Source organism: Plectropomus leopardus, chromosome 2 (genome assembly GCF_026936395.1).
Source record: "Plectropomus leopardus strain MGB_pleo_1.0 chromosome 2, ASM2693639v1, whole genome shotgun sequence".
Taxonomy (NCBI): Eukaryota; Metazoa; Chordata; class Actinopteri; order Perciformes; family Serranidae; genus Plectropomus; species Plectropomus leopardus.
Window position 1 is genome coordinate 27787440 of NC_142177.1, and position 24083 is coordinate 27811522.

At 38.5% G+C, this 24083-nt stretch overlaps 2 protein-coding genes across 4 annotated transcripts; both read left to right on the plus strand.

Moving 5' to 3' along the window:
* Window positions 1-746: 746 nt before the first annotated feature.
* LOC121958123 (ras association domain-containing protein 1-like) lies at window positions 747-15393 on the plus strand. Of its 3 annotated transcripts, XM_042507004.2 has the most exons (8): window positions 747-1019; window positions 1138-1201; window positions 2402-2757; window positions 4107-4231; window positions 12862-12966; window positions 13061-13346; window positions 13449-13564; window positions 13955-15393. In XM_042507004.2, exons 3-8 carry the CDS (start codon window positions 2436-2438, stop codon window positions 14099-14101), a joined length of 1101 nt encoding a protein of 366 aa, XP_042362938.1. In that variant the 5' UTR covers window positions 747-1019; window positions 1138-1201; window positions 2402-2435; the 3' UTR covers window positions 14102-15393. The 3 variants fall into 3 exon arrangements, with proteins under 3 accessions (XP_042362938.1, XP_042362931.1, XP_042362946.1); XM_042506997.2 differs by lacking the exon at window positions 1138-1201; XM_042507012.2 differs by lacking the exons at window positions 747-1019; window positions 1138-1201; window positions 2402-2757; window positions 4107-4231 and adding an exon at window positions 9419-9929.
* On the plus strand, window positions 14123-19831 carry tusc2a (tumor suppressor 2, mitochondrial calcium regulator a). The gene is made up of 4 exons (XM_088089778.1): window positions 14123-15726; window positions 16993-17230; window positions 18883-19003; window positions 19106-19831. Exons 2-4 carry the CDS (start codon window positions 17082-17084, stop codon window positions 19169-19171), a joined length of 336 nt encoding a protein of 111 aa, XP_087945904.1. The 5' UTR covers window positions 14123-15726; window positions 16993-17081; the 3' UTR covers window positions 19172-19831.
* The last annotated feature ends 4252 nt before the right edge of the window (window positions 19832-24083 follow it).

The following is a 24083-nucleotide window of genomic DNA, read 5'->3' on the forward strand; positions in this document are numbered from 1 at the left end:
AAACACCACCATCCAAAACTCAAAATTATTTTAAAAAGAAAAGAAATAACACCCTTAAAAAAAAAACAAAAAAAACATAGCACCACCCCATCTCCCCAAAAAGTAAATTAGCTGATTGATTAATCAGCTAATTGTGCTGTTGTATAAACTGTTTGGTCATTTATTTCTAACAAAACAATCTTATTTAATAACCTCTTGTTATTACTTAATGAAAAAATCTTAAATTTAAAAGTATCTTAAAGGATCACATAAATGTACTGCAGAAAAAGAGGACAATATTTTCCTCTGAAATGTCGTGGAGTAAAAATGAAAAGTGGCATGTAAAAAAAATAAGTCCCTCAAATTCGTACAGTACTTGAGTAAATGTACTTAGTTACATCCCACCACTGTTTCTATTCTATTCTGCTCTATTCTACTTTAAAATCTCTACATCCAGAAGACTGACTTAATGATCGTCCTCAGTTAAAGTGGCTGTGAGTTTGTGGTTCTTCTTCTTGGTTAATATTCCTGCTGGTTCAGACTTTACCTCTCTGCATTGCTGGCTTTCTGTCAGTAAACACTTGCAGGACTGGCTGTAGGTTGAAGCATGATGTATATGAGGTTTGAGACGCTGGTTCGGGGAATTTGCACGCCCACTCAGCTGTACTCCGGTGCTCCGGACTCAGAAGCACCCCCTATGTGAAAACATTCCGGATGTCGGTGCAGCTCAGTCTCATCTTACTCTCTCTTTTTCATGATAAGCTGTTTCCTCCTACAGCTCAGTCTGACTGAATCTGAAGATGTCTTAAGAGGTGCAGAAAGCCTGCGGCTCCTCTGATGTTACAGCAGGGCCTCCGCGGGTCTTTCTGAGAGCAGCCGGTGATGATAGATTATTTCCAGAGATGTAGCCGCACACCTCCTCCTGCTCCGTTATGTTACTTGGAAACCGTCAGAAATTAGCTGCGGAAAGTTTTTCTCTCCGGATGGAAGAAGTTTTGAGACAAAGCGGTCGCCACGGGGCTGTTTTCGCCCCTGTTTTGGTGAGTGAGGCTGAAGATTTGACTTTACTCTAACGTGTCAGTGATTGGTGTTACTTTGTTAACAAAGCCTGCTGTCTCCCACCTCTCGCAAATGCACCTTTAATTGTTTTATTTACAGAGACATACTCATGTTGGAAAGCGTAGGCCTGCGGTGAATTTACTGGCTACATTAACATCTTACGGTAATTTATCTCACATCAGGTTATTATGGCTACTTTAACAACCTGCTTTACTTACACGAGGTTTGCAGACAGACAAATATTACATAATCACTTATATAGATGTTATGTATGAACCAACGTGTCATATACAAACATTAGGCCAAACCATCACATATAAAACTATAGTAGCGTATGCAAATAATATGTATATCGTATAGTCAGTGTAACTCACTGTAAGTACATTATTTCTTGCATAATACTTTGGTGATATTTATTATTATTATTATTATGATTATTTATATTATTATTTTTGTTGTTGTTAGTAATAATAATACTAAAACACTTATTTATATAGCCCCTCTCATATAAAAAATGCAGCACAAAGTACTACAACAAGGGAATTATGTGCACTGTATTCTTCACATGAGTGAATGTGAAACAGGCTAGCAAGGCAAATTTAATATAAATTGACATTTTAACAGTTTGAAATAAAAGAAATATAAGAAGCCATCATGCCTCAATGTTAGCAAGCGATACATCTTTACATAAAAAAATAATTAAATGATAAAATTATAAAATCATTTATTGATAATAATAAGTATTTCCATTTTATGCTACTATACTTATATTTATGTAGTAGCTGTTGTTTCTCCGTGGACTAACATTTTACATTTAAAAATATGATCAGTTTATAAACTTCCCAAAATACAATACCAATCAGGCAACATTAAAGGTAGCTCCAACTTGAACATGAAAGCATCAGTAATAATAAATCACACACATTGTACAATATGAATGCATGGTGTACACTTTTAATCGTGTATTTTTAAATTGCAGTATTGTTACATTTAGGCTAGTGAAGCACAGGATCTAGATACCACCGCTGTATGCAGTTTTTACAGTTTTTTTTAAAAATTTTGTATGATTGATAATATCCCCTTTGGTTTTTATAAATGCATTTGGTTTCCTGATAGAGGAGGCCCTAACATCTAGAGACTGTAGAGTCAAATGGAAACCTTTTCAAACCACCACATAAACATCAGGTTGAACACTGCAGGTTTTGGTCACTATGCAATTAAGTCTTGACTTCTTTAGACTTGTTGCTTCTCTCCAAGCATCCTGGAAGTTGTTGACGTTGTGCCAGCTTGCTCAATAGATCAGTGTTTGAATTGTTAAAACAGGATGTTCCAGTGGCTAACTGTATTTTTTTCTTCTTGTCAGTAATAATGGATGAAACCAGGCTCTGAATGACACAATGTCTTGGGGGGAGTTCATCGAGCTCCGTGACCTGAGGACGGACAGAGAGCAGATCGAGCTGACACATGGCACACTTTCGCCCTGCTCACCTCCGCGCCTGGAGAGAGCCAATGCCCTGAGGATCAGTCCGGGGAAGGTCCCAGACCTGCTGAGCAGGGTGGGCATCATCAGACTCATGAGCAGCACCCAGGACCCCCAGCCTCCTGAGGAGAAGGGAGAGGGACACAACTTCCAGCCCTGCAGCCACGCTCAGCCCACGTGGTGCGACCTGTGTGGAGACTTCATCTGGGGCCTGTACAAGCAGAGCCTGCGGTGTGTCAGTGAGTTGGCTTACATGGGCTATTTGTGTGTGTGTGTGATTGCTTCTGTGCATATGCATGATCAGAAATGATCAAAAGACAGAGAGTGGGAGGAAATTTGGTTAAACAGAGAAAAACCCTGTGTAGGTGCAGTCCAAAATAACCCTGTACTCCTCGCTTGGTTTGCCATGTAATAAATGTTTTCCATGTTGGCATCTAACATGCATGCAGTTGTTTAACTAGTTTTGGTGGTGCGATCATTATCTCGGCTCAGGGTCGGCTGCAGACTTTCTCAAGACTTGTCTTAGAGTTGCATTAGTTAAACTTCCTTTTCAACAACTGAAACCCACAGAAATGTAGCTGTGGTTTGTTAAACATTTAGTGTGCAGAAAAAAATGCCTGTAATTTGAAAATGAAACCACAATTAAATTGCAATGAGACATCTACACAAACACAGATCTTACACTGATGATGATTGTTATAACATTGAAATTAAATCATGAACAAATACACGTTTGTACACAGATACTGTAGTCTGAATTTATGTGACACAATATTTTATTTCTCCACCTGTTGAATTGCACTCAACAGGTGGAGTATCACAATTTCATAATCCAAAATACTTTACTGACTATTGTGTTACGTTACAGTCGCTCTGATGTAAGGCCTAGAGAATTGTAAGAATGGAGAATAATTATGAAAATATGTATAAAAAATATAAATACGTGCATTATGCTTAATACTAGTGTGTAAAATATAAAAAATATAAATATGTATAATATGCTAAGTAGGTAAAATGCGTAAAAAAAAAAGGGATATGTGCATTATGCTACATTACAATGTGTAAAACTAGTATGTGAAGGTTTAGAAAAATAAAATATGTGTACGATGCTACAATGTACAACACGATACATACATAAGATGGAATAAGAATATGTAGCCTACAATATGTGCATGAAATATACACTCAGGTGTAGTGTTGGTAAGAATAAATTAGGATGTTGAAGGAATATTGCACAGCTGAATAATTGCACAGTTTTGCGCCAGATGAATTATTGTGCCAGTATTTGTACAGTTAAGACAATGTTGCTTCTTCTATTTGAAGACAAGTGTTTGCCATTCATTTATGTGTATATATATATATATATATATACGTGTGTGTGTGTGTGTGTGTGTGTGTGTGTGTGTGACACAAGAGCAGAAGGTGGTAAAAGCAGGGGAGCACCTATTTGGAGTATCTGCAGTGACCATTAATGGCCAGAGGGGGACATCAGCCATTTATGAATGCGCTGTACAATAACAACACATGCATGTTTACTGTTGACAGTTTCTTCATATGCATTTATGTGCATGTCTTTCTGCTCTTACAGACTGTAGATTCACATGTCACTACCGCTGTCGTGCTCTGATCCGGTTGGACTGCAGCTGGGACCGAGGCTCTGTGGCCGACCACACATGCGTGGTGGAGCACACCATAGAGACGGACACAAATGTGGTAAGGACCTCTGTATGTGGCAGTATAACTGGCTCAATTTCTTTAACCCTTTGAAACCTGGATCAACATCACTTTTCTTCTGCTGTGTTCAGACACCTTCAACAGTATTTAAACCTTCAACATCTGAGCAAATTGGTTTGCTTTCTTTCGAAACCATGAGCAAAAAACTTGGCAGCAAGTACTCTGCAAATTGCAAGAAATGTGAAGATTTGGAAAATTCTTATTGTTGAGAATCTAGGGGAAAAAAATGTCAAAAAAATATATTCATAATTATCATAATTATATATTTAAGATTATTTTACAGGATTGTTATTGTTATTTGTGAACACTTTTTAGGGTTGTTTCTTTTTTATTATTTTCATTTTTTGTCTTTAACTTATTTTTCTTTGGGTTTAAAAAAATAATTATTTTCAGGTCATTTTCTTGTTCTTTTTACTTTTTTTTTTGCTAAATTTTGGCTCATTTATTATGTTTTTTAAAGACATAAAGCCAATTTGCTAAGGTCTCAAAGGGTTTAATCAGAAGTGGTTATAGTCATTGTTTTTTTTTTTATGGCATCTGTAAAAAAAAAAAGTTATTGCCATATTGTGGTTACTATTAAAAACGAGACAGAGAGTGAGGAAACTGGTAGCTTCTACAAGCCTCCGCTTTGCACATTATATTCTACCTGATAGTTCTGCTGGCCTGCTTTAGGGAACAAAATCAGTTGTTTAAGGACCAAATATGGGAACCATCTGACATGGCAATAAAGACACATCATCAAACCAGTTCCACTTACTGCAAACTGGGGAAGTTTGTTATTGTCGAGAAACACAAATCGTTTTAACATATTGTTATTGCCTTTTGCAAGACCTGGTTCAGGTTATTTAATTACGACAGTGAAAGCCCTCAGCATGCTGTTTCACCCAACAACAAAGTTAAATAGTAAAAATCAAATGATATTTAACAAGATTTTATTTGAGTAAGTTAAAACTAATGTACTACAAACAATACAAATATTGACACAGACAATCCTGGTAGCAAATTCGCAAATTTGTATCGTGGCAGTCTATCGAGTACATCAGGGATGATGTTTTTTTTGTAGGTAACCCCAGAAATTAGCATCACCCCCTCTATGAAAAGCCAATGGCATTTTTCCTCTGGATTTTGGATTAGTACAGAAAATAAGCTTTGTGTAAAACAAACATTTACACATTTTCCTCAGGGAATGAACACCAATTCTATGATTTTTGAGGCCTAAATTAAATCTCCAAAAGTCAGAAGCTAATGTTATGCAAAAAGTGACCGCTTCATGCTTTAAATGTCATAGTGGGGAATTTACCAACGTATTTTATGTCTCAGAACAAAACATGAAAATCTCTTATGCTAGTGTCAACCACAGTCCTTATTTAATCTAACCAAAAGCCCATTCAAGGAATCCATTGACTTCAAGAAGAGGGAACCAGAAATGCAAAAATGCTGACTCATTTCCTTTCAAGGAACATGGGAAGAAAGCAATGAGCAAAATAATTTAATATATATATATATATATATATATATATATATATATATATAGAGCGATAGAGAGATAGATAGATATATAGATAGATATAGATATATATACTTTTTTGGGTTGTTTTCTTGTTTGTATTTGTTTTTTACTCTCTTTTTTTGCTTGTTTTTAGGTACTTTTCTTGTAACTTTTTGTTGTGGCAAATCTTTTGCAAATTTGGCCATGCCTTATTAATTTGCTCATTGCCTTCTCCCCATTTTAAATCAATTTTCTTATAATCCTCCCCTCTTTTTTTCATAACTAATTCTTAGGTAACTTTTTTTGTCGCCTGTTATTAATTTCTTGCAATTTGCAGGACATTTCTTGTCAATTTTCTCCTCATCTCTCAGGAAGAAATCAAACCGGTTTGTTTAGGTTTCAAAGGGTCAAACAGCTCGTGAAAGGCATCCGGACACAGCACAAGAAAACTGATGTCAGTCCACCTCTATGTTAATTAAAAACGTCTGTTGTGCAAAGGGCCTATGCACATAAAACCTTCAGCACCTCCAACAAACAGTATCTAACCATGTCCTCATACTGTTCTCGCTCTGCTGAGCAGCCTGCTGAAGTTTTTACATTCCAGTCGTCGTTTGATAAGCGACAGGTGTTTGATAGAGAGGGAATTAAGCCCGTTACCAGGAGACCGTATCCTGCTGCCTTGAACAACAACTGGCTCGCAGCCTTGAATCCTGACTTCATAAATAACACTGTGGTGCAGTAAAGCTGAGTGAAGAGTCTTCTTATTGTAAGATTTTAGTTACACAGCAGCCATGACTTGATTTGCTGAAAAAGCATGAATATAACATTGATGATGGCTCTGTTCGAGTAGACCAATAAGAAGTGCCAGCATGCAAAAAGCTGTAATTAATGAATAAACAACACCTGCTATGACCTAAAATATCTGCAACACAACCAAAGAAAAAGCAAGACAACTTCAATATCTTATCGTTTTCGCTTCTGTAAGATTTGTACGGTTTGTGCCACCAAAATGTTTCACCTATGGTTCAATCAGAGTTCAGTGTAAGATTGTTGGAACAGCTGGAGGGTGTCTGGGTGTAGCGGCATACTGACTACTGGCTCCAAAGTATTTCCTGGTAGTACACATTAGCCAATATATGCTGATAGACAAGAAGATATGACCAGCTCCTTACCGTGTGAGAACAACGAGGATATTTTACAAATATCTACAATGGTTGGACTCTTGGGCTCTTGGTTTTATATTTTCGTTGCTGTTAATTGAATAAATCAAAAAGGTATGCTATGGGTGGCAAGTTCCAGATGGACAAAAACAGAAAAGAGGATTGTATATCTGTCTCAAAATCATAGCTACAGAAAAAAGCCTTTCATCTCAGCTTTAAATGCTGTTCATTTTCTAGCAGAAATTAAATCTGATTATAGTTTTCTGTAGTCAGATTCTCAAAACAAGAGCTATACACTTGGTACAGAACTTTCAGTCACATTTTAGTATCAGTCATACTGGTGGTTTAAAAAGAGTTTACACTACAGTATTTGCATACTGAAAATTAGGGTTGTAATATTCTCTCGAATACTGATATGATACCAGATCTTTTTCCCAAATTTAAAAACTGTTTCTGTCACTCGGTGGAGCTTGTTTATTTCAAACAACTGAGTTCCAAACAATATTTTGTTATTATAAAAATAGAAAAAAAGAGATTATTTGATTTCAGACAGTTTTGTAACAGTACATGCAAGCATGTGGAGCGTGGAGTCTGGTCGCATTTATCAGAACTTTCAGAAAAATCAGCGTCCCAGTTATAATTATGACTTGGAAGTTGACAATCAAACCCATTACAACTCGAGCAAAAGTTGTTTTACAAAAACAATACATTTTTAAACCATAGGAACTTTTTCACACCCTTAAATGCCTTGTTTTGTCCACAACCCAAAGATATTTAGTTTTGAAATTATTCACATTTAAGAAGCTGGAATCACAAAAATGTGACTTTTTTATCTTGAAAATTAATCAAACCAAATAATCAATTAATGAATTAACACTAATAATACTAACTGATTTATTGTTTCATCTCTATATCGATGTATAATTCCTGCAGTGCCCCAAATTTTCCATTGTTCAACTAATATTGATTCATTGACAAATGTGTCAATGCTCCTGGAATCATCACACCTGTATCAATGTTTTCACATATATAGAAGGCCTATAGAGTGCCCCAGGGATGGTGTTTTTCTGTAGGCCAATCCATTAGCTCCCTCGTCAAAAATCCTGTGGGATTTTTCCACTGGATTTGGGATTATTGCAGAAAATAAGGTCTGTGTTAAACAAACGTTTACACTGCTTACACATTTTGTTCAGCAAGATAATCTTCTCAAATTAATACCACTTTAAGAATTTGTGAGGCCCAAATGCAATAGCCAAAATTGAAAAGCTATTGCTAGGCAAAAGCAAACTACACTGTCATATCACCATCACTACAGTCTGTAAAGCTGTGTCTTGTACAGTTCAATGTCATGATGTTCTGTACTCTCATTTGTTAGCAACCTGCTTTTTTTAGACACATAAAAGCTTCAGTGTTCAAAGCTGGGTATTTACTGATGTATTTTATGTTGTAGAGCAAAATGTAAAGGTGTCACCTGCTGAAAAAAACCCCAGCTAAAAACCAGTTTATGCTGGTGGCTTGTTTTAATTGGTTTTAGCTGGTTGAAAATGGCAATGATCCTGATCTGGTTCTTGCTGGTCTTTGATGGTTTAGGTTTATGGCCAGCAGTTGGACATGCTGGTTTGACAAGCCTGAAGCTGCACATATTTATATTCATGCATATCCCATGACAGTAGACTTCACTGATTTATGCCCCTTTCATACTTTCTTCTTATGACACTGTTATTTCTCCATACTCAAGGACACTGATTTGGTTTCAATTTTAAAAAGAAACTTCAATAGATAAACCAGCTGGAGTGACCATCACAAGCTGGTATGACCAGCTAAACCATCGTAATTATGCAAAAACATACCTTCAACTGGTCAAACAAGCTGGTCAACCAGTTTAACCATCTCAAGCTGTTTTTATAAGGGTCTAAAGATTGTCAACAGACCTTATTTAAGGCTTTTAACCAGAAACCCATCCAAAAAAGTCATTGACATTGAGACAAGGGAAGCGGAGGTGCTGAAATGCAAACTGATTTATAGGTTTTAGGACTCATTACTGGAGTTCTCTGAGCCTGTTTGCTAAGTAGTAGCATATAGGGTTATCTCCCTCTTTTCCCAGATGAATGGCATGGTTTTCACCACTCTCAATCTTTTTAAACTAGACGAGGAAAACTTTAACTTTACTCTGCAGTGTATAATTTTTGTTTTATGCCTATAAGTTTGCGTCTTTGCAGCTCATAAATTGAGGAATAATGCGGCTCACATGTCTCCTCCGGCTGTGTGGTGTGACCAGAGTGACCTTTCATCACATGACAGATTCAGCGGGGAAGCAGCAGCGGCAGTATCCGTGGGAGAGGAAGGGGGCGGCGGCAGCAGTGAGACAGAGAGAGGGGGGGAGGGTGGTGCGATGAAGTCTTTGGTATTTCCTCTCTCCGTCCAATCGCGACCGGCTGCGGTGGTTTTGTGTATTTTCCAAACTCAACTCAACGGCCCGGGGTGGGGCCTCGGCGGGGGGAAGGAAGCGAGGCAGCAAGGGCGGGGGCCCGATAACATCCTGTTTCACACAGTTTGTACAGTGGAAACGTGGCCGGTAGACTAACAAGTTAGAGGAAAAAGAGTGAAGTTTTTTTGTCGATTAGACTGTTTTTTATCAAAGGCGCTACAGACATATTTCGTCCTCTGCGAGACTAGCTAACTAACAGTTGAAGTCAGCCGTTAATTGCCGTTATTCCGAACATTCCAGCTAGGCTTCCGTTTAGCCATTAAGCTAACTAAAAGTGAGTAATTTCAACACTTTTAGTCGTCGTATCTAAAGTTTCGGTTCTTGACTCTGGTGTTAAACGTTTTGCCGGTGGTCAGCATGACGAACGAGGCTAGCAGCTCGGACAAAACTCCGTCCTTCGAGATGACTTGGGGCAGCTCCACCAGCAGCGGCTACTGCAGCGAGGAGGAGTCCGACTCCGAGTTCGAGCAGTACTTCACCGCCCGGACATCTTTCTTCCCCAAAGCCCGGAAAGCTAACGTTAATGCTAACGTGAAGAAGGTGAGAAGTCGAAAAAAAAGCACTCGAAATAATCGTTTGGCTTGATTAAAAAGTCTAAATGTAAAAGGGGAAGTGAGACCAGAAAGAAAAATGGGTGATGGGTGGTTCATCATCTCGCGTTACTTGATATTTCTGACCTGTCTGACTGTTTTTATTGTTTTAGTGAAATATTGTAGCCATACTTTTTGTGGGGGGGGGTCAAAGGTCATGGTGTTTTGGAGCCGATATGCGTGTTTTGGGGCACCCCAGCAGAGAGGATGCTTTCTTTGAGAGTTTGCAGACTTTAAGGGTGGAGTTCAGGTTGCTCCAGTTTTTTTTGGTAAACCTACTTGAGTTGTTGAAACCTGCATGTCAGCGGTGGGAAAAGGCACACACTGGATTTGCTATAGTTAATCTTTTTTTATTATTTCAACAAGCACAGACCCACAGCTGAACTCATGCTGAGAACAACCCAGATTTTATGACGCACACCGGCTTCTCCAGTTTCCATCTTAACACCCACTATTCATGGGCTGTTTAGGTTTTTCATACTCATTTCTCAATCACAGATGATTCATGCATTGTTTTGGATTTGTTCATTCGCTGCTCTTTTTGTCACCCACACCCTCTCACAGATCAGCTTTCTTTGTTGAGAAACAGATGCTGTTTACTGTAAAAACACAGTGAACAGCATTGAGATTGAGTCACTTTGTGTCTCTGTGCAGGAGCAGTTTTTGATTTAAGTTGTTGGCACAGTCAGCTCTGTGTTTATTTGACATGGCACTCCTTTTGTGGACATGTAGAGACACAGTTGCTGGATTTGTTTATCCTGCTACTGTTGCCTTTTGGGAACTTGGCTCTCACATTGATTTATTGACTTGTTAACAGCTGCATATTAACTCTACAGCCTTTCAATCTACTTAAGGATGGCTGCAATTGATCTTCTGCCTGACGTTGATTTATAAGCTTGCCAGCCCTTTTAATATTTGCAACTTCTTTGTCTGATATGTTGTTTTTTGTTGGACAATTCAATGTCATGAAATAAGATGGAGGTAGCTTAGAGTTAAATACATTTTCATCATTTCTTCTTCTAAAAAAAAACCCAAAACCTTTATTCAGAAATGCTTATTTGCAATAGTTAAGTAGTCTGCCTAAGTTTCAGTGCAGCATCCCTAGATGCTGAACATTGATTTTTGCTCCTCAGGAAACCCCCTGCTTCCACCTCAGGGGATTAGCTGGAGTACAGTACGGAAAATAAGTTCAGTTGCCTCTTCTGTTGAATTTTCTCTCTACACAGGAAATACCACTTGTTCAGTCCACTCAGGAAAAGCCCTAATTGAGCTAACGGTCATGCAGATGGCGAATGTGCATGACTGAAACATGACTGCGATGGTGCGGTTGATGAGGCAGCTGACTTCACAGGATGTGTCTGCAAAACAAGCGAGGGCATTGTCTGTCCCACTTGTGAGAGCCGGAGAGGGGAGGCTATTTTTACATGAATACCAAGTTGAGGAATGCAGTGCAGAGCCGTTGGTCCCAGTGATTGCAAACAGCTGCACGATGCACAGACCCCTCCTTCCTCTGCCCCTCCTCGAGCGAGGAGTGTGAGCGGTCTAACAGGATTGGGCAGAGCTGACATCATCGTTTTTGCCTCTGCTGCGTTGTCAGGAAGTTGAGTGTCTGATGCAACTGGTGCTTGCTGTTAGAAACGAAGGGGGCTGAACAGAGAGTTAATTATAATCCCCTTAAGCAACATGCAATGAAAACACCCATTCTCACTTCCTGAAAAACGCATTTTTAAACATACAGTTTTCTTTATTAGGGATGTTCTGATCAAGTTTTTTGCTCCCAATCCAAGTCATTTGATATTGACTATGTGGCAATGCTGAGTCCTGATCCAATACCTGCATTTACCTGGATAATACAACTGCACAATGCATACCTCAAGTACTTTCAAGTATGTTTTTTTTTTTTTTTAATTAATCCAGTTTATATGCTTGACAGTTTAATAGCTCTGCAATGCAATAAAAGAACATGTCTGCATCCAAACAGTTCCCAACAGTTTTTTATTTTATTTTTTAGAAAATGAAGTAAACAAAAAATATTTTTATATATGGCTTATATGGCATCTTATCACAATTCCACTTCGTGAGGCATTTCTTTTTGTTTGTTTAATAAAAGAACCAAGTAAACAAACAAAAACGTGTCTTCAGGAATAGCTCTCAAATTCCAATTTGTGCAGCATTGTAATTAAAAGCACAATATGCTATGTAATATAATCACAATTCTACTTCAGAGTAGTAGTATTGCTGAACTTTAACATTCCCAGACACAACAAATAAAAATCTACAGCATTATAGTAAAATTTGCTCACTAAAAATGAACAATAAAAAATGTAATTCCACATAAAGTGGTGTAAGAGCTGAAGTTAATCATGAAAAAAAGTTTGTACTCTTTGGAGTAGCAGCATTACAATAAAACCTAAACATCTGCCACAAATTGTGCTCGCTGTTTACAACACCTGTGTGTTGGTGGACGTAAATAAAGGATCTAGAGGGATGGATGCTCAAAATAAGAGATCACAATCAATTAAAAAATGCGGTGATACTGATCCTTCAGATCCGATCGGGACATCCCTAGTTAGAGCAGCATGTTGAGATTTTTTTCCACCATGTTAAGGTCTTAACCTTACTCAAAGGGTTATCAAGACTTCTCTCATGTTTTTAGGGTTGGTACAAAAAATAAAAGTACTCCATGACATCTGGAATAATCCCTGAGCGTGACATCATTATTATAAGAAAATAGTATCCCGTGGCTGTATATGGTGTCCGTTCTCGCACTGGTGTACTGTGTGTGTGTAGTGTGCAGGGGTTTTGCTTGTTCCTGTTGTGGTTTGGAGGTGAGCACTGACACCTGCTGGTTTAACACTGTAACTCCTCACTGTCCCCTCCAGGATGAACAAATTGAGTGGGGAAAACAGGAGCTGACAACTGCAGATATTCAGCAGAAGGTGAAGGAGTACAACGCACAAATCAACAGCAATCTGTTCATGAACATGGTCAGTAGTGATGAGTCTCAAACATATCCATGCATTTTGGTGTAAACATGTTTTTCCTTCAGTGTAACATTTTTATTTTATTTTTTCTCAACAGAACAAAGATGGCTCCTACACTGGTTTCATAAAGGTGCAGTTCAAGTTGGCGCGTCCTGTGTCGGTTCCACCTCCAAAGAAAGGAGGCAACGATGCTGGAGGGAAGAGAGCTGGCGGAGTGAAGCGCCGCACCTCTTTCTACCTGCCGAAGGATGCATCCAAGCATCTGCACATCAGCTCACGCACCTCTGCTCGTGAGGTCATCGAGGCTTTGTTAAAAAAGTTTACTGTGGTGGACAATCCTGGCAAGTTTGCTCTGTTTGAGCGCAGCGAGCGTCATGACCAAGGTATCGCTTCTATTGTTCACATGCTGAACTAGTATTCACCTATTTTTAATCATAAACTGAATGTTGCATGCTAAATTTTGTCTATTGTCTGCCTCTTTCAAGTTTATGTTCGCAAGGTGTCTGATGATGAGCGCCCCCTCCGTCTGCGTCTGTCTGCTGGGCCCAACGAGAAAGTCCTCAGCTTTGTTCTGAAAGAGAATGAAACTGGAGAAGTTAATGTGAGTGCAACATGAACACGAGAACAAAGCCAGAGAGACAGTACACTTGCTTTTAACTGCATTCGCATGACGGCTGCCTTGTGTGTCCTACGTCCGTTTGAATGTGGTTGTGTACATCCTCAGAATTTAACGCTACATGTCTGCAAGATGCAATACACACATGAACATTATCAGCACGCAAAGTTTGAAGACAATCTAATACCAAGTATGTAATTACCTGCTTAGGTATGATGTGTCATCACCACTAGGCTTGTCTATTTTTTTATCTCATTCATGACACAGCTGGTTGTCTACGCGAACGTGTGGTTAAAAAGCAAGTATAGCTCCGGCTCAAGAGATTAAAATCGTTGATCAACTTTATACACTAATTCGATGTTTCTCTCCTTTCAGTGGCATGCCTTCTCTATGCCTGAGCTGAAGAACTTCCTGCGCATTCTGCAGCGAGAAGAAGAGGAGCACGTCAAGCAGATAGTGCAGCGGTACGCTCTGGCCCGCACTAAGATGCGTGAGGCTCTGGCTGGCTCGACCCCTGGCTGAGACGACTCTGCACTCGGGGTTAAACATGCACCTCTTGGCTGGACAATCGCCTGAAGATGACAGTCATCGCTGCATCCAAAGATCCCAGATAATGAAACTCGAAACGCCTCTTGTGTGAACGAGAGAGTGAGACAGGGCGCAAGACAATGAGAGAGAAAGAGCTAGCGCGAATGTGCGTGTGAAATGATGCGAGAGATGCGAAGTGCCTTACACCTGGAGAGTCTGATGTGCCTGAGAGAATGAGTTGAGAGACGTGACGACTGGCAGATGAGACAGTGGTTGGATCCAGTTATGTCTGTAGCTATTGGGTACCGTCGGATTATCCCGTTTACCTCAGCAGTGTCACTTTAACTAAGAAAATGTCAAATTTTTAGGTATGAACAAAATCACTGATAATACCTTTTTAGATGCTAAAGTTGAGCCCCTTGTTGTAATTGAGCTGATAATCAAGCGTCTGGAAGTTACATTCCTTTTATATTTTTCCAGATTATAAACTTGGTAACATGTCCACTCATGGTGAGGGTTTCTGGCACAACTTCACCCTCTACCAGGGTGCGCAGAGAAGGAAAATAAGTCTAAAGAGGTCGAAGCTCCAGCAAAACTTGTAGTATTTAGAATGGCTTTATCTGAAGACCAAACCATTTCAGCGTGTGGCATTTATCATCCCAAAAGCTGCTTTAAATATTTCAAGTGTTGCTGGAGCTTTGACCTCAACATGTCCCATCTGCGGTGCCAAGTTTAGATAAACTCCGAAAACCATACTTCTTAACTGCCATATTGACATTTTCATTCATCGTTTTAGAAAGTTAAATACACATTTGTTGCTGAAAGGTATCTGGATTTTCATTTTACCCAGGCTCAAATACTGCCACGTCCTCTCGACACCCCCGATGGGTGCAACTCTTTTTTTTATTTTACTGTCAAATTGTGAATTTGACGGATGTATGGACATTTGTATGCAATTTTATGAATGTCAGAGAGAGAGCAGTGTCACTTTGGTTGACTGGAATCATGAATGAATATTGGTATACATGTGTTTCACTGAAAGCTGTTTTCATTCCTTACATCTTTGTTATTTCTGTCCTTGAAAATGTTTTGTCTCCTGTTTTCTCAATTTTACTATCATCTGTTTCTCAATTTACTATCATCTCTTTTCTTAGTTAACTATCATCTGTTTCTTAGTTTACTACCGTTGTATCCGTCTATGCACATATTTACATGTTGAAGAAACAATTCAAACTGTCGTGACAAATGTGCACTGCGTTCAGTAAAGAGTTTTCCAGTTCAAATAAGTTTTTGTATTTTTTATGATATACATAAACGAAAAAGAATCATATGCAATTAAAAGTAAAATACTTACCCTATTCTGCATGGCAATCCGTATACGCATACCGCCTAAAGTCGCAAAATAAATCGTATTTTAACTTTATAATGCATATAAACATGATTCATATAAACATGATGCTGAATAGTCGCGCAATGTTTTGCTTTAACTGCCGAGCTGCAGCCTGTCTGTCAGATCAGCTGATCGCCTCATCGCAAGGACCAAAACAGCTAACGCTAGCTCAACGTAGCCGGTGGTTAAAGTTATGACAAGACATGCCGGTATAATACTGTACGATACGGTAGGATATTGACCAGAAGCATGTTTAAAACTGTTCTTTGGCGGTGTATCGTAAAGATAACCCCGTGTTTGTTTAGGAGACGTCGCTGCCTCGTTTAGCTAGTTAGCTGTCGTTGCTAACCTGCGTCAGAAGCTAACAGGCTAACTCACCTAAATATGCAGGTACCATTAGCTACAGTTAGCGAGTTATTATTAGCCGCTTTGGCCTAATATCTAGAGGGTGCTTTTATGGGACATAGACTGAGCATTGTGTATAAAACGACGGTTGTGTTAACGCGTTAATGTGACAATGTAATTAACGCTATGAATCAGATTGCCTGAGTTAAGGGTTTGTTGGTTGTTAGCTTCCTGTAAGCTAGCATAACCGGTACAGTAAACGTTAGCGTTGACACTGTCAGGTTCAGTAATCTGATATTTTTATAGTACATGTATGTAATTAACAGGGTTCCCGCGGATCCTTACAAAACTTAAAAGGGCATTGCATTTATTAATCTAAAGATGAGGACATGGGAAGTGGGATTTTATGAATCACCTGTTTTTTTAATGTTACATGGTAAAATCAAAGGTAACGTCTATTTTTATTTTATTTTTGTCAAATAATCAAATAAAGTCTTTATTTGAACTCATTTTAATGCGTTTCCAGGCAGTGGAGTCTCCTATGCAGACTGAGAAACACAAAATCGCCAAGAAAACAGGCCAGAAATGCCAGATATTTCTCACTTTTAGTAAACCTAATCGATGCTTTTATGACAATATTATGTGTTCATTCTCTTACACGAGTTTCACTCCAAAAATGATTTTTTTTTTCAGCATTTGACGTAGATAATCTAACTTTATCACTGGAAGAAAAAAAGACATGTTTCATGTTATGGTAAACATTTAGGCAAAATGTCAGTTTTTGTTATTAGAAATTTGGTCTTAAGTTTTATTTCAAGTGGCATTAAAAGTCCTAAAGAGTATTAAATCTAGGAGCCTTAAGCTGCAGGAACTAATCTTAAAAAGGAATTAATCTTAAAAACAGCTCTTGTGTCAACATCTTTGATTCAGCTACATCTAAGATTAAAATCAGATTAAATCTAGTGAATCATAGCCATTCGTCTACAAAGTATTACCCCCTAGTTAACCGTCACTTACTAAAATAATGGCACTTGACAGTAGGCAGCACATTTTCACAAGTAGCCACACAACTATCTAAAAATAACCAGGCAGAGAAAGTCAAGTCTGATTGGCCATGTGCTCTTTTTCTTTGTGCACTTTTTCTTTCCAGATCCTGGCCTTGGTAAGGAATTGAGAGCATCTGGCCACCAACCAGATTGAAAGCGCTGACTGGAGAATAATTATGTCTTATCTCTGAGAATGGGAGGAAGTGGATCCAAAGCCAAAGGTGTGTGGCCTTTCTCAGGCAGTGGAGCAGGAGGGGATACAGGCAGCGATGGGAACGAGCAGACTGTGGCCCGTCTCAAAGGCTCCAGAAATGCAACACCGTTTGTTTTTACCAGGAGGAGGTAAATTCTGGTCACCCGAATCACATCATATTGTCTTATGTATTCCTAGTGGAGGTAGTTTTAGGATTACATATCGTGAATTATACAAGGTAAAACTAAAAGTGTAATGTAATTCTATCAGATCCTTTAACCTTTAACTTAACTCTGATTGAGTCATTTTTTCTGCTTTTTACATTGTGGACTGATGCTCTATAATTTTCCATGTTTCTGGATGGTTTTGGTAATCAATGTTTTCTAGTTGTGGAATAATTTAACTGTCCACACATCCCAACCTCAATAAGACGGCCGTATGATTGCTTATCCCGAACACAGGGAGTGTCCATCTGCAGCTGCCTCTGAATGGCATTTAAAGGCACACGCCTCCTCTCTTTCTCTTGAGTCCTCTGCTCTGTTGGATTTTTTTTTTTTTTTTAGGTTTTGAGTTAGCAGTATCTGGGAAACACAATGCAGTGAAAGACTGTATAGAGTACCCCAGTAAGGAGTCCTAAAACCCAGAAATCAGTTAGCATTTCAGCCCTTCTCATCTCAAAGTCTATGGGTTTTTTGAATGGATGTTTGGTTTACACGAGCTTTAGGGACTTTTACATTATACGCCATAAAATTAATTAGTAAATACCACACTTGCAAACTTTCAAGCTTTTATGCAGCAAAGGGTCTCAGGGTGGATGGAACCGGAGACGGTTCATGGTCTCATGGTCAATTCATGGTCACCGCCCTAACCCTGAGGCCAAGGCCACCGCAGAGCCCAAACAAAAATAGCCCCTCTGAAAAACTGTCCACCATAAGGTATGTGTATCACACTGGGTTTCAGAGGCAGATCAGGAAACGTGTAATAACTTTATTTATCCACAGTGGGACAACTAAAAAGAGCAGACAGCAAAGCAAACATAGCTCAGTATAACATGCAAATTAAGTAATACATAAATAGTTAAAAGACTAAAAAGTATAAAAAATTTAAACTGCACGGTATCAGCGAAAAGTGCTGTGTGTGAGGTGCATCAGTCAGAGATGGGTTGTTGGAGTCTCTCAACATTAAAGGGACAGTTCACCACAAAAACACATTTTTCCTCTCACCAGTAGTGCTGTTAATAAATCTAGATTGTTTTGGTGTGAGTTGCCAGGTGCTGGAAATGTCGGCCACAAAGATGTCTGCCTTCTCTCCAATATAAAGGAACATTATATATGGGACATTACTGCTTAGTTTTTAAAATTAATCAATTTATTTATTTTGATGCTTTAAGCACCACAAGCCAAGTGCCATCTAGTTCCATTATATCAGAAAGAAGACCGATGTCTCTACAGCAGATACCTCCAACACACAACTCACACCAAAAATACCTAGATCAATAAAAAGCAATACAGGTAAGAGGAAAAATACATATTTTTAAATTTGGGGTCATTTTTAAGCTTAGCTAGATCTTCTGGAGGTGAGTAAGTGAGAAAATAATTTGTGTTTTTAGAGCTGACCGTGTGCTATTCACTCTAATGCGATGTAAGTTTCCTCTTCAGACTAGGTAGATTTATTGGTCATTTTTTAAAACAAAGTTTAAAAAGCAAAATGACATTTATCCTTGATGCAGCTACATCTTTCGCGTTGAAGGTTGAGTTGATTAAAATAGCTTTGGACTGACGTGTTCTCGCTGTGTCGGCAGTTCTTTGTACTATGACGAGGACGGTGACCTCGCCCATGAGTTCTACGAGGAGACGGTGGTGACAAAAAATGGCAGAAAAAAGTCCAAGTTGAAGAGGATTCAGAAAAATCTGATCCCACAGGTAAGTTGGGGCCAAATGTTGCCAGTGCTCATCCGGTTGAATGATTTTTAAAAGATTTTTTTTCGAATTTAAATAATTTTATGTTTTATGTTTATTTTTTAGGGAATCGTGAAGCTTGACCACCCCTGTATACATGTAGATTTTCCTGTCGTCCTCTGTGAGGTGTGAAAAGTTGTGCGGGACTGATGTACTATGAAGTTCAGCCACAGGTACTCTTCCTCAGAGCAAAGTCTTGTCCCAGTGTCCGAACATTACAGTCAAGACTGGAGCTGTGGACTGAGAAGAAAAGGAAAATTCAAACTGTCATAGAAAAACTGATATATTGAATGAAATGTTATACATTTGAATTCAACTATGGTCAGAGCGTGCCCTGTTCACAAAAATTCATATTTTGATATTCACAAAAGTAGTGTTGGTACAGGTTGTGTGTCCAATACCCAGCTGATATGTAAGCAGTCTTAGAGAATACAGCTGTATTTCTCTCGTCAGTTTTTCTGCAGGGAAAAACATCCTTGATGTGAAAAGGCTTTAACAGTTTATGCCTTCTGTGAGACGTAGAGTGAAACTGTGCGTGTCTTTGTATGTGTACATGTGTGCACTTAGGCCTGTTTGAGTGAGTGTCTGTGAGAGGGGGCTGAAGATGTAGTTACAGGGTAGAAAGATGAAGGATTGTGAAATTTATTGTATATATGGTCATTTTCTGTATTGTTACGTCTGAGTCTGTCTCAGTAACCGGAGCTCAGACCTGCACTAGTGAACATTATGTACTGTAAATAATATCAGATTTCTTAGTTGGAAATACTTGAATAAATGGTTTACTGAGGTGAATATCTTGAGTCAAGATGTTTTCTATTATGCTGGTCATACTTTCTTAATACCACTGAGTTATGCCCACTCACACATAACATTTGACTCACTGGTTACATACACGACTTACTTTCAATATAAACTTTTGAAAAGGTTCACACTTTTGAACAAGGTTTCCACGGTCATGACAAACCTAGAAAACCCTTTGAATTCCACACTCACATTTTCCAGGCCTGGAAAAGTCATGGAATTGGTACAAATGATTGAAAGTTTTGGAAAAATAATGGAATTTGTTGTGGGTGACCTTCCACGTTATGTAACATAACAGCAAATTTGTTTTCTCTAGCTGAGGAAGTGACTAGGGTTGCAAGGGTATTAGATTTTTAGGGTACGATAACTCTCAAAATATATTGCGATTTCACGGTGTTACGATGTAACAAAACTTTTATTATTCACAGCTATAATTAAAGGATGAAAACAAAAGGGATTGTGTAGTTACACAAATGTTTTTATACTGTAATATTTTTTAGACTGAATATTTCTGGCCCATTCACCAGAAGAAAACGCTGGCATTGTACATTTCTGCAAACCACGAATACATTACATTTGTACTTTTAATACACATCATATCAACGTTTGTAACATTTGAATTTATAGGCTGACTGTCATCTTCAGGTGGAGAGGATGGTGAATGGTGTGAATGGTTTTTAGCAACCAATTACTGTTTTTCCCGCGTTTCTATGGTTACTAAATGGGGGTATTTTTTAGTGACTCGTCACTGTGTTTCCAGCAGTTTTTTAGATACTAAACCCATCAGTGTTTCTCCAGCAGGAATATATAATGCATTTGCAAACATGATCTTTTCCAAACTATAACCAAGTCATTTTGTGCTGAAACAAAATTTCAACACATCTGCTCCATAATAGCGTACAAATGTAATGTATTCGTGGTTTGTAGTAATGTATGATGCCAACTTTTTCTGCCGATTGGGTTGATATTTCAACATCTTGGGAAATAAGTGAACTTGCCTTCCTCCAAAGACTTGGATAAAAAATGTATACCATTCTCTGATTTAATTAAATACAATATCAGTTGTTAGTGAGATGAAGAGGTTTTGGAAGGTGGATCTCTGTTTACAGTCTGTATGCTAAGCTGAGCTAGCTGGCTGCTACCTCAAGCTTAAATAATTTGACAAAACAAGCAAATAAGCATCCTCAAAATATTAAACTACTCATTTTCAAATATCCAAGAAGAACCTCAGGTAGAATAAAAACTCACTGTGTAGTTGGTGCAACAATTTTAGTCTGCTGGAAGTGAATAGACAAGTTGAGCTTTCAATCAAGAGGTCACTTTTTAAAAAAAAAAAATGAAGTCAGCACTTGCTGCACTCCCATGACAGCTGTACAGTAAGTATAACTCTGATATCGCCACTCTTATTTTTAGCTTTTCCTCATTGCCTTCTTGAATTTCGACCAGCCTTGCTGAGCTGGAGGGCTGCTGTGTGCAGCTAGAGCCACATTTTTTATTTATAATTGCCTACTTATGATGCCAATATGGAGATAACCTGCAGACATCACTCAGAAATACGAGTAACTTCAGCAACATGCGAGATATGCCACCTCTAGATGGCAGCAGAAATCTGCACCTGTGCTACAACTCAAATGAGTTAAACGAGTTCATGTGTGGCTGTTTGTTGTGTCATGTATGTTTACTGTCTTACCTCTAATGATAATCCTACGCAGTTAGACTTCCCCCCCAAAAAAAGGCTGAATATGTAATTAAAGGTTGTTTGAGGGAAAGGCTCAAAGACTCAAATCGTGACCAGTTGGGGCTGCCGTTGCCAGCTGGCAAAATATCAAACTTTAATGGCAATGTAAACATATTTCAGTGTGCATAGTTGACAAATCCCACAATAAATGGGTAGGGCTTCCTCTGCAGGCATTCTCTTGTGTCTGTAATTGTGTGGAATGTGGTTGGGTGTGTTTTTTGGGCCAGAGGTCAGTCACTTTGATGTGCTTCCTCTCCACTGCCCTTTGATGTTTTTCGCTAAAAGTCAGTTATTAAAAGGATGAGCCCCTTCTTGTTAAGCCATAAAAATGTATGAACATGTATATGACACTTTGTAGGTCGGCTGATCTATACAATGTGCTCTGGGGTGTATAAAAGGGAGAAGTTGTCCATGTGGCTCTGGTTGAGAGAGATAGTCATTATAGAGAACTAAAACATGCTTTGAATTATAAACAATAAAAGAGATATATTGTTTCTCGGGGATCACTTAACACACTGTAGCTGTTTAAAGTGAAACCACAGCACTTAATGGAGCCTGTTTGATCTTAATTCACAGTTGGATTGTGTTACTGGGGTGTAGTGTGATCAAACACAGTGCATGTTACTGACAGTAACTGAGAGGAAATAGATAATGCTCTGAGAAAATGAATTGTGGCATCCTGTGATTCTAATGAATTCATAAAGCAACATGAAGGTAGGTTCAGGCGCAAGCAGCAGCAGTGAAATGTTTACCAGTGATATTTTTTATTAGTTTTTTCTTTTTATTTCATTCTCAAAATTTGTTTTCAATTCAGTTTAGTTTCACAGTTTTCTGAATGTTTGCTCTTGTTTTCATTTATTTTTTATTGTTGAAGAATGTTTACTTTTAGTTTAGTTTTTATTAGTTTCAGTATTTGTTTTAGTTTTTTTATTGTGATATGGGAGACAAGATTTAAGAAGTTATATTACAATACAAATGGAGGACTTTGTGAGGCAGTTGACTCAGTCATGCAGACAAACGCATCTCAATAAACATATAAACATTATGCTTATTGTGTTGACAGTTATGACCAAACTGACTAAAACTTTTGACATTTTCGGTATATATGTATTTATTTATTTATTTTTGAATTTTTGTAGTTTTTTTAGTACACAATATTGTTTCAGCTATTTTTCAGTTTTTTTTAGTCTATTTGTTATTTTTATTTTTTTATTTCACTTAACTAAAATGTTGTAGTTTTACTTTTTAGCTTAGTTTTAGTTAGCTGTAATAACTTTGGTGTATAGAGGCAGAGTTCATCTAAGTCCCGCTGCCAGTGGAGGAGGAAACAGTCCCTTGCTCTCCATTGACTTTGTATTACATGAAGGTGACTCCTTAATTTAAATCTGATAGCAAACATAAAAAAATTACCTAAAAGCTTCTTTGTGATAGAATGCACTTCCAGCACTGTAAATAATCCATAAATACTTTTGTTTGATAAGATTTCAAACCAAAAAAATGTATCTTTTAAGCAATAAGACTTGAGGCATCAGCAGGATGCAGGAAAATTGTGGAATCTGACAATCTGGCCAAACAAACTGAGGCGGAAGCTAACTAAGTTACATAACTTTTATAGCTTAAATTATGATGCTGATTCAATAAAACAGAATTTCAAAGTGTGTCACTCCTGCACATTCAGTGGGATCATTTGTTTAAGATAAGCAGGGTAAAAAAGGACACTGAGACTGGCCGACTATTGAGCTTTTCAATGTGACTTTTCCTCTCTGATAGACCTGTGGTGCTAAAATAATCCTTTGACATGCTGATATATAATGATTTAGCTCACGACAGGCATTTGGTTTGTGTTTCAGCCATCAGTTACATATTATGGCGTTGATAGTTATCCCCTCTGCTGGGCGTGGTTTTCAGAGTATGACATGTTGTGCTCTGTCTCTTTATCAGTATGCATTTGGGGCCTTATAGCACATTTTGGTAGTTTTCTGCCATATTTTTATGTATTCACTCTCATGTAAGGTGTTGATCTTGTTTTGATTAGTAGAATCAGGGAAAATGAGGTTGTAAATTTTATTTCCGTCAAACCCAGTGGCTCCAGTGAAATTCCTTCCACTCCAGTTTACCAATTGACAATTACTCGTAACACATTAAGTGTTTGGGACGCCAAGTGAAGGTGGCAGGGTGTGTTTCCAGTTTCCCTGCCATTGTTTTCGCTTCCTGACGGTCCCTGACTTCTGCTGATGTAACGTTCAGGAGGCAGAGGTCAAAGGCAAGCTGAGACTAGAGGGAAGGCGAGCCATTGCCGTGTTCCTTTTCTTCCCCCTTTTCGCTCACATGGGCCGTTCGTGCTCCACATTTTCCCTGAACACATGCAGAGAGAAACTGATGACATGGTGAGGCGAGTCAGCAAAGCTCTGAAAACAAACAGCGGAACCGACTCTGACACAGGAAAGCATCTCACTTCCAGGTCGTCACCTCAGCCCACAATCATGTGCTCGGGGATCTTTTAGC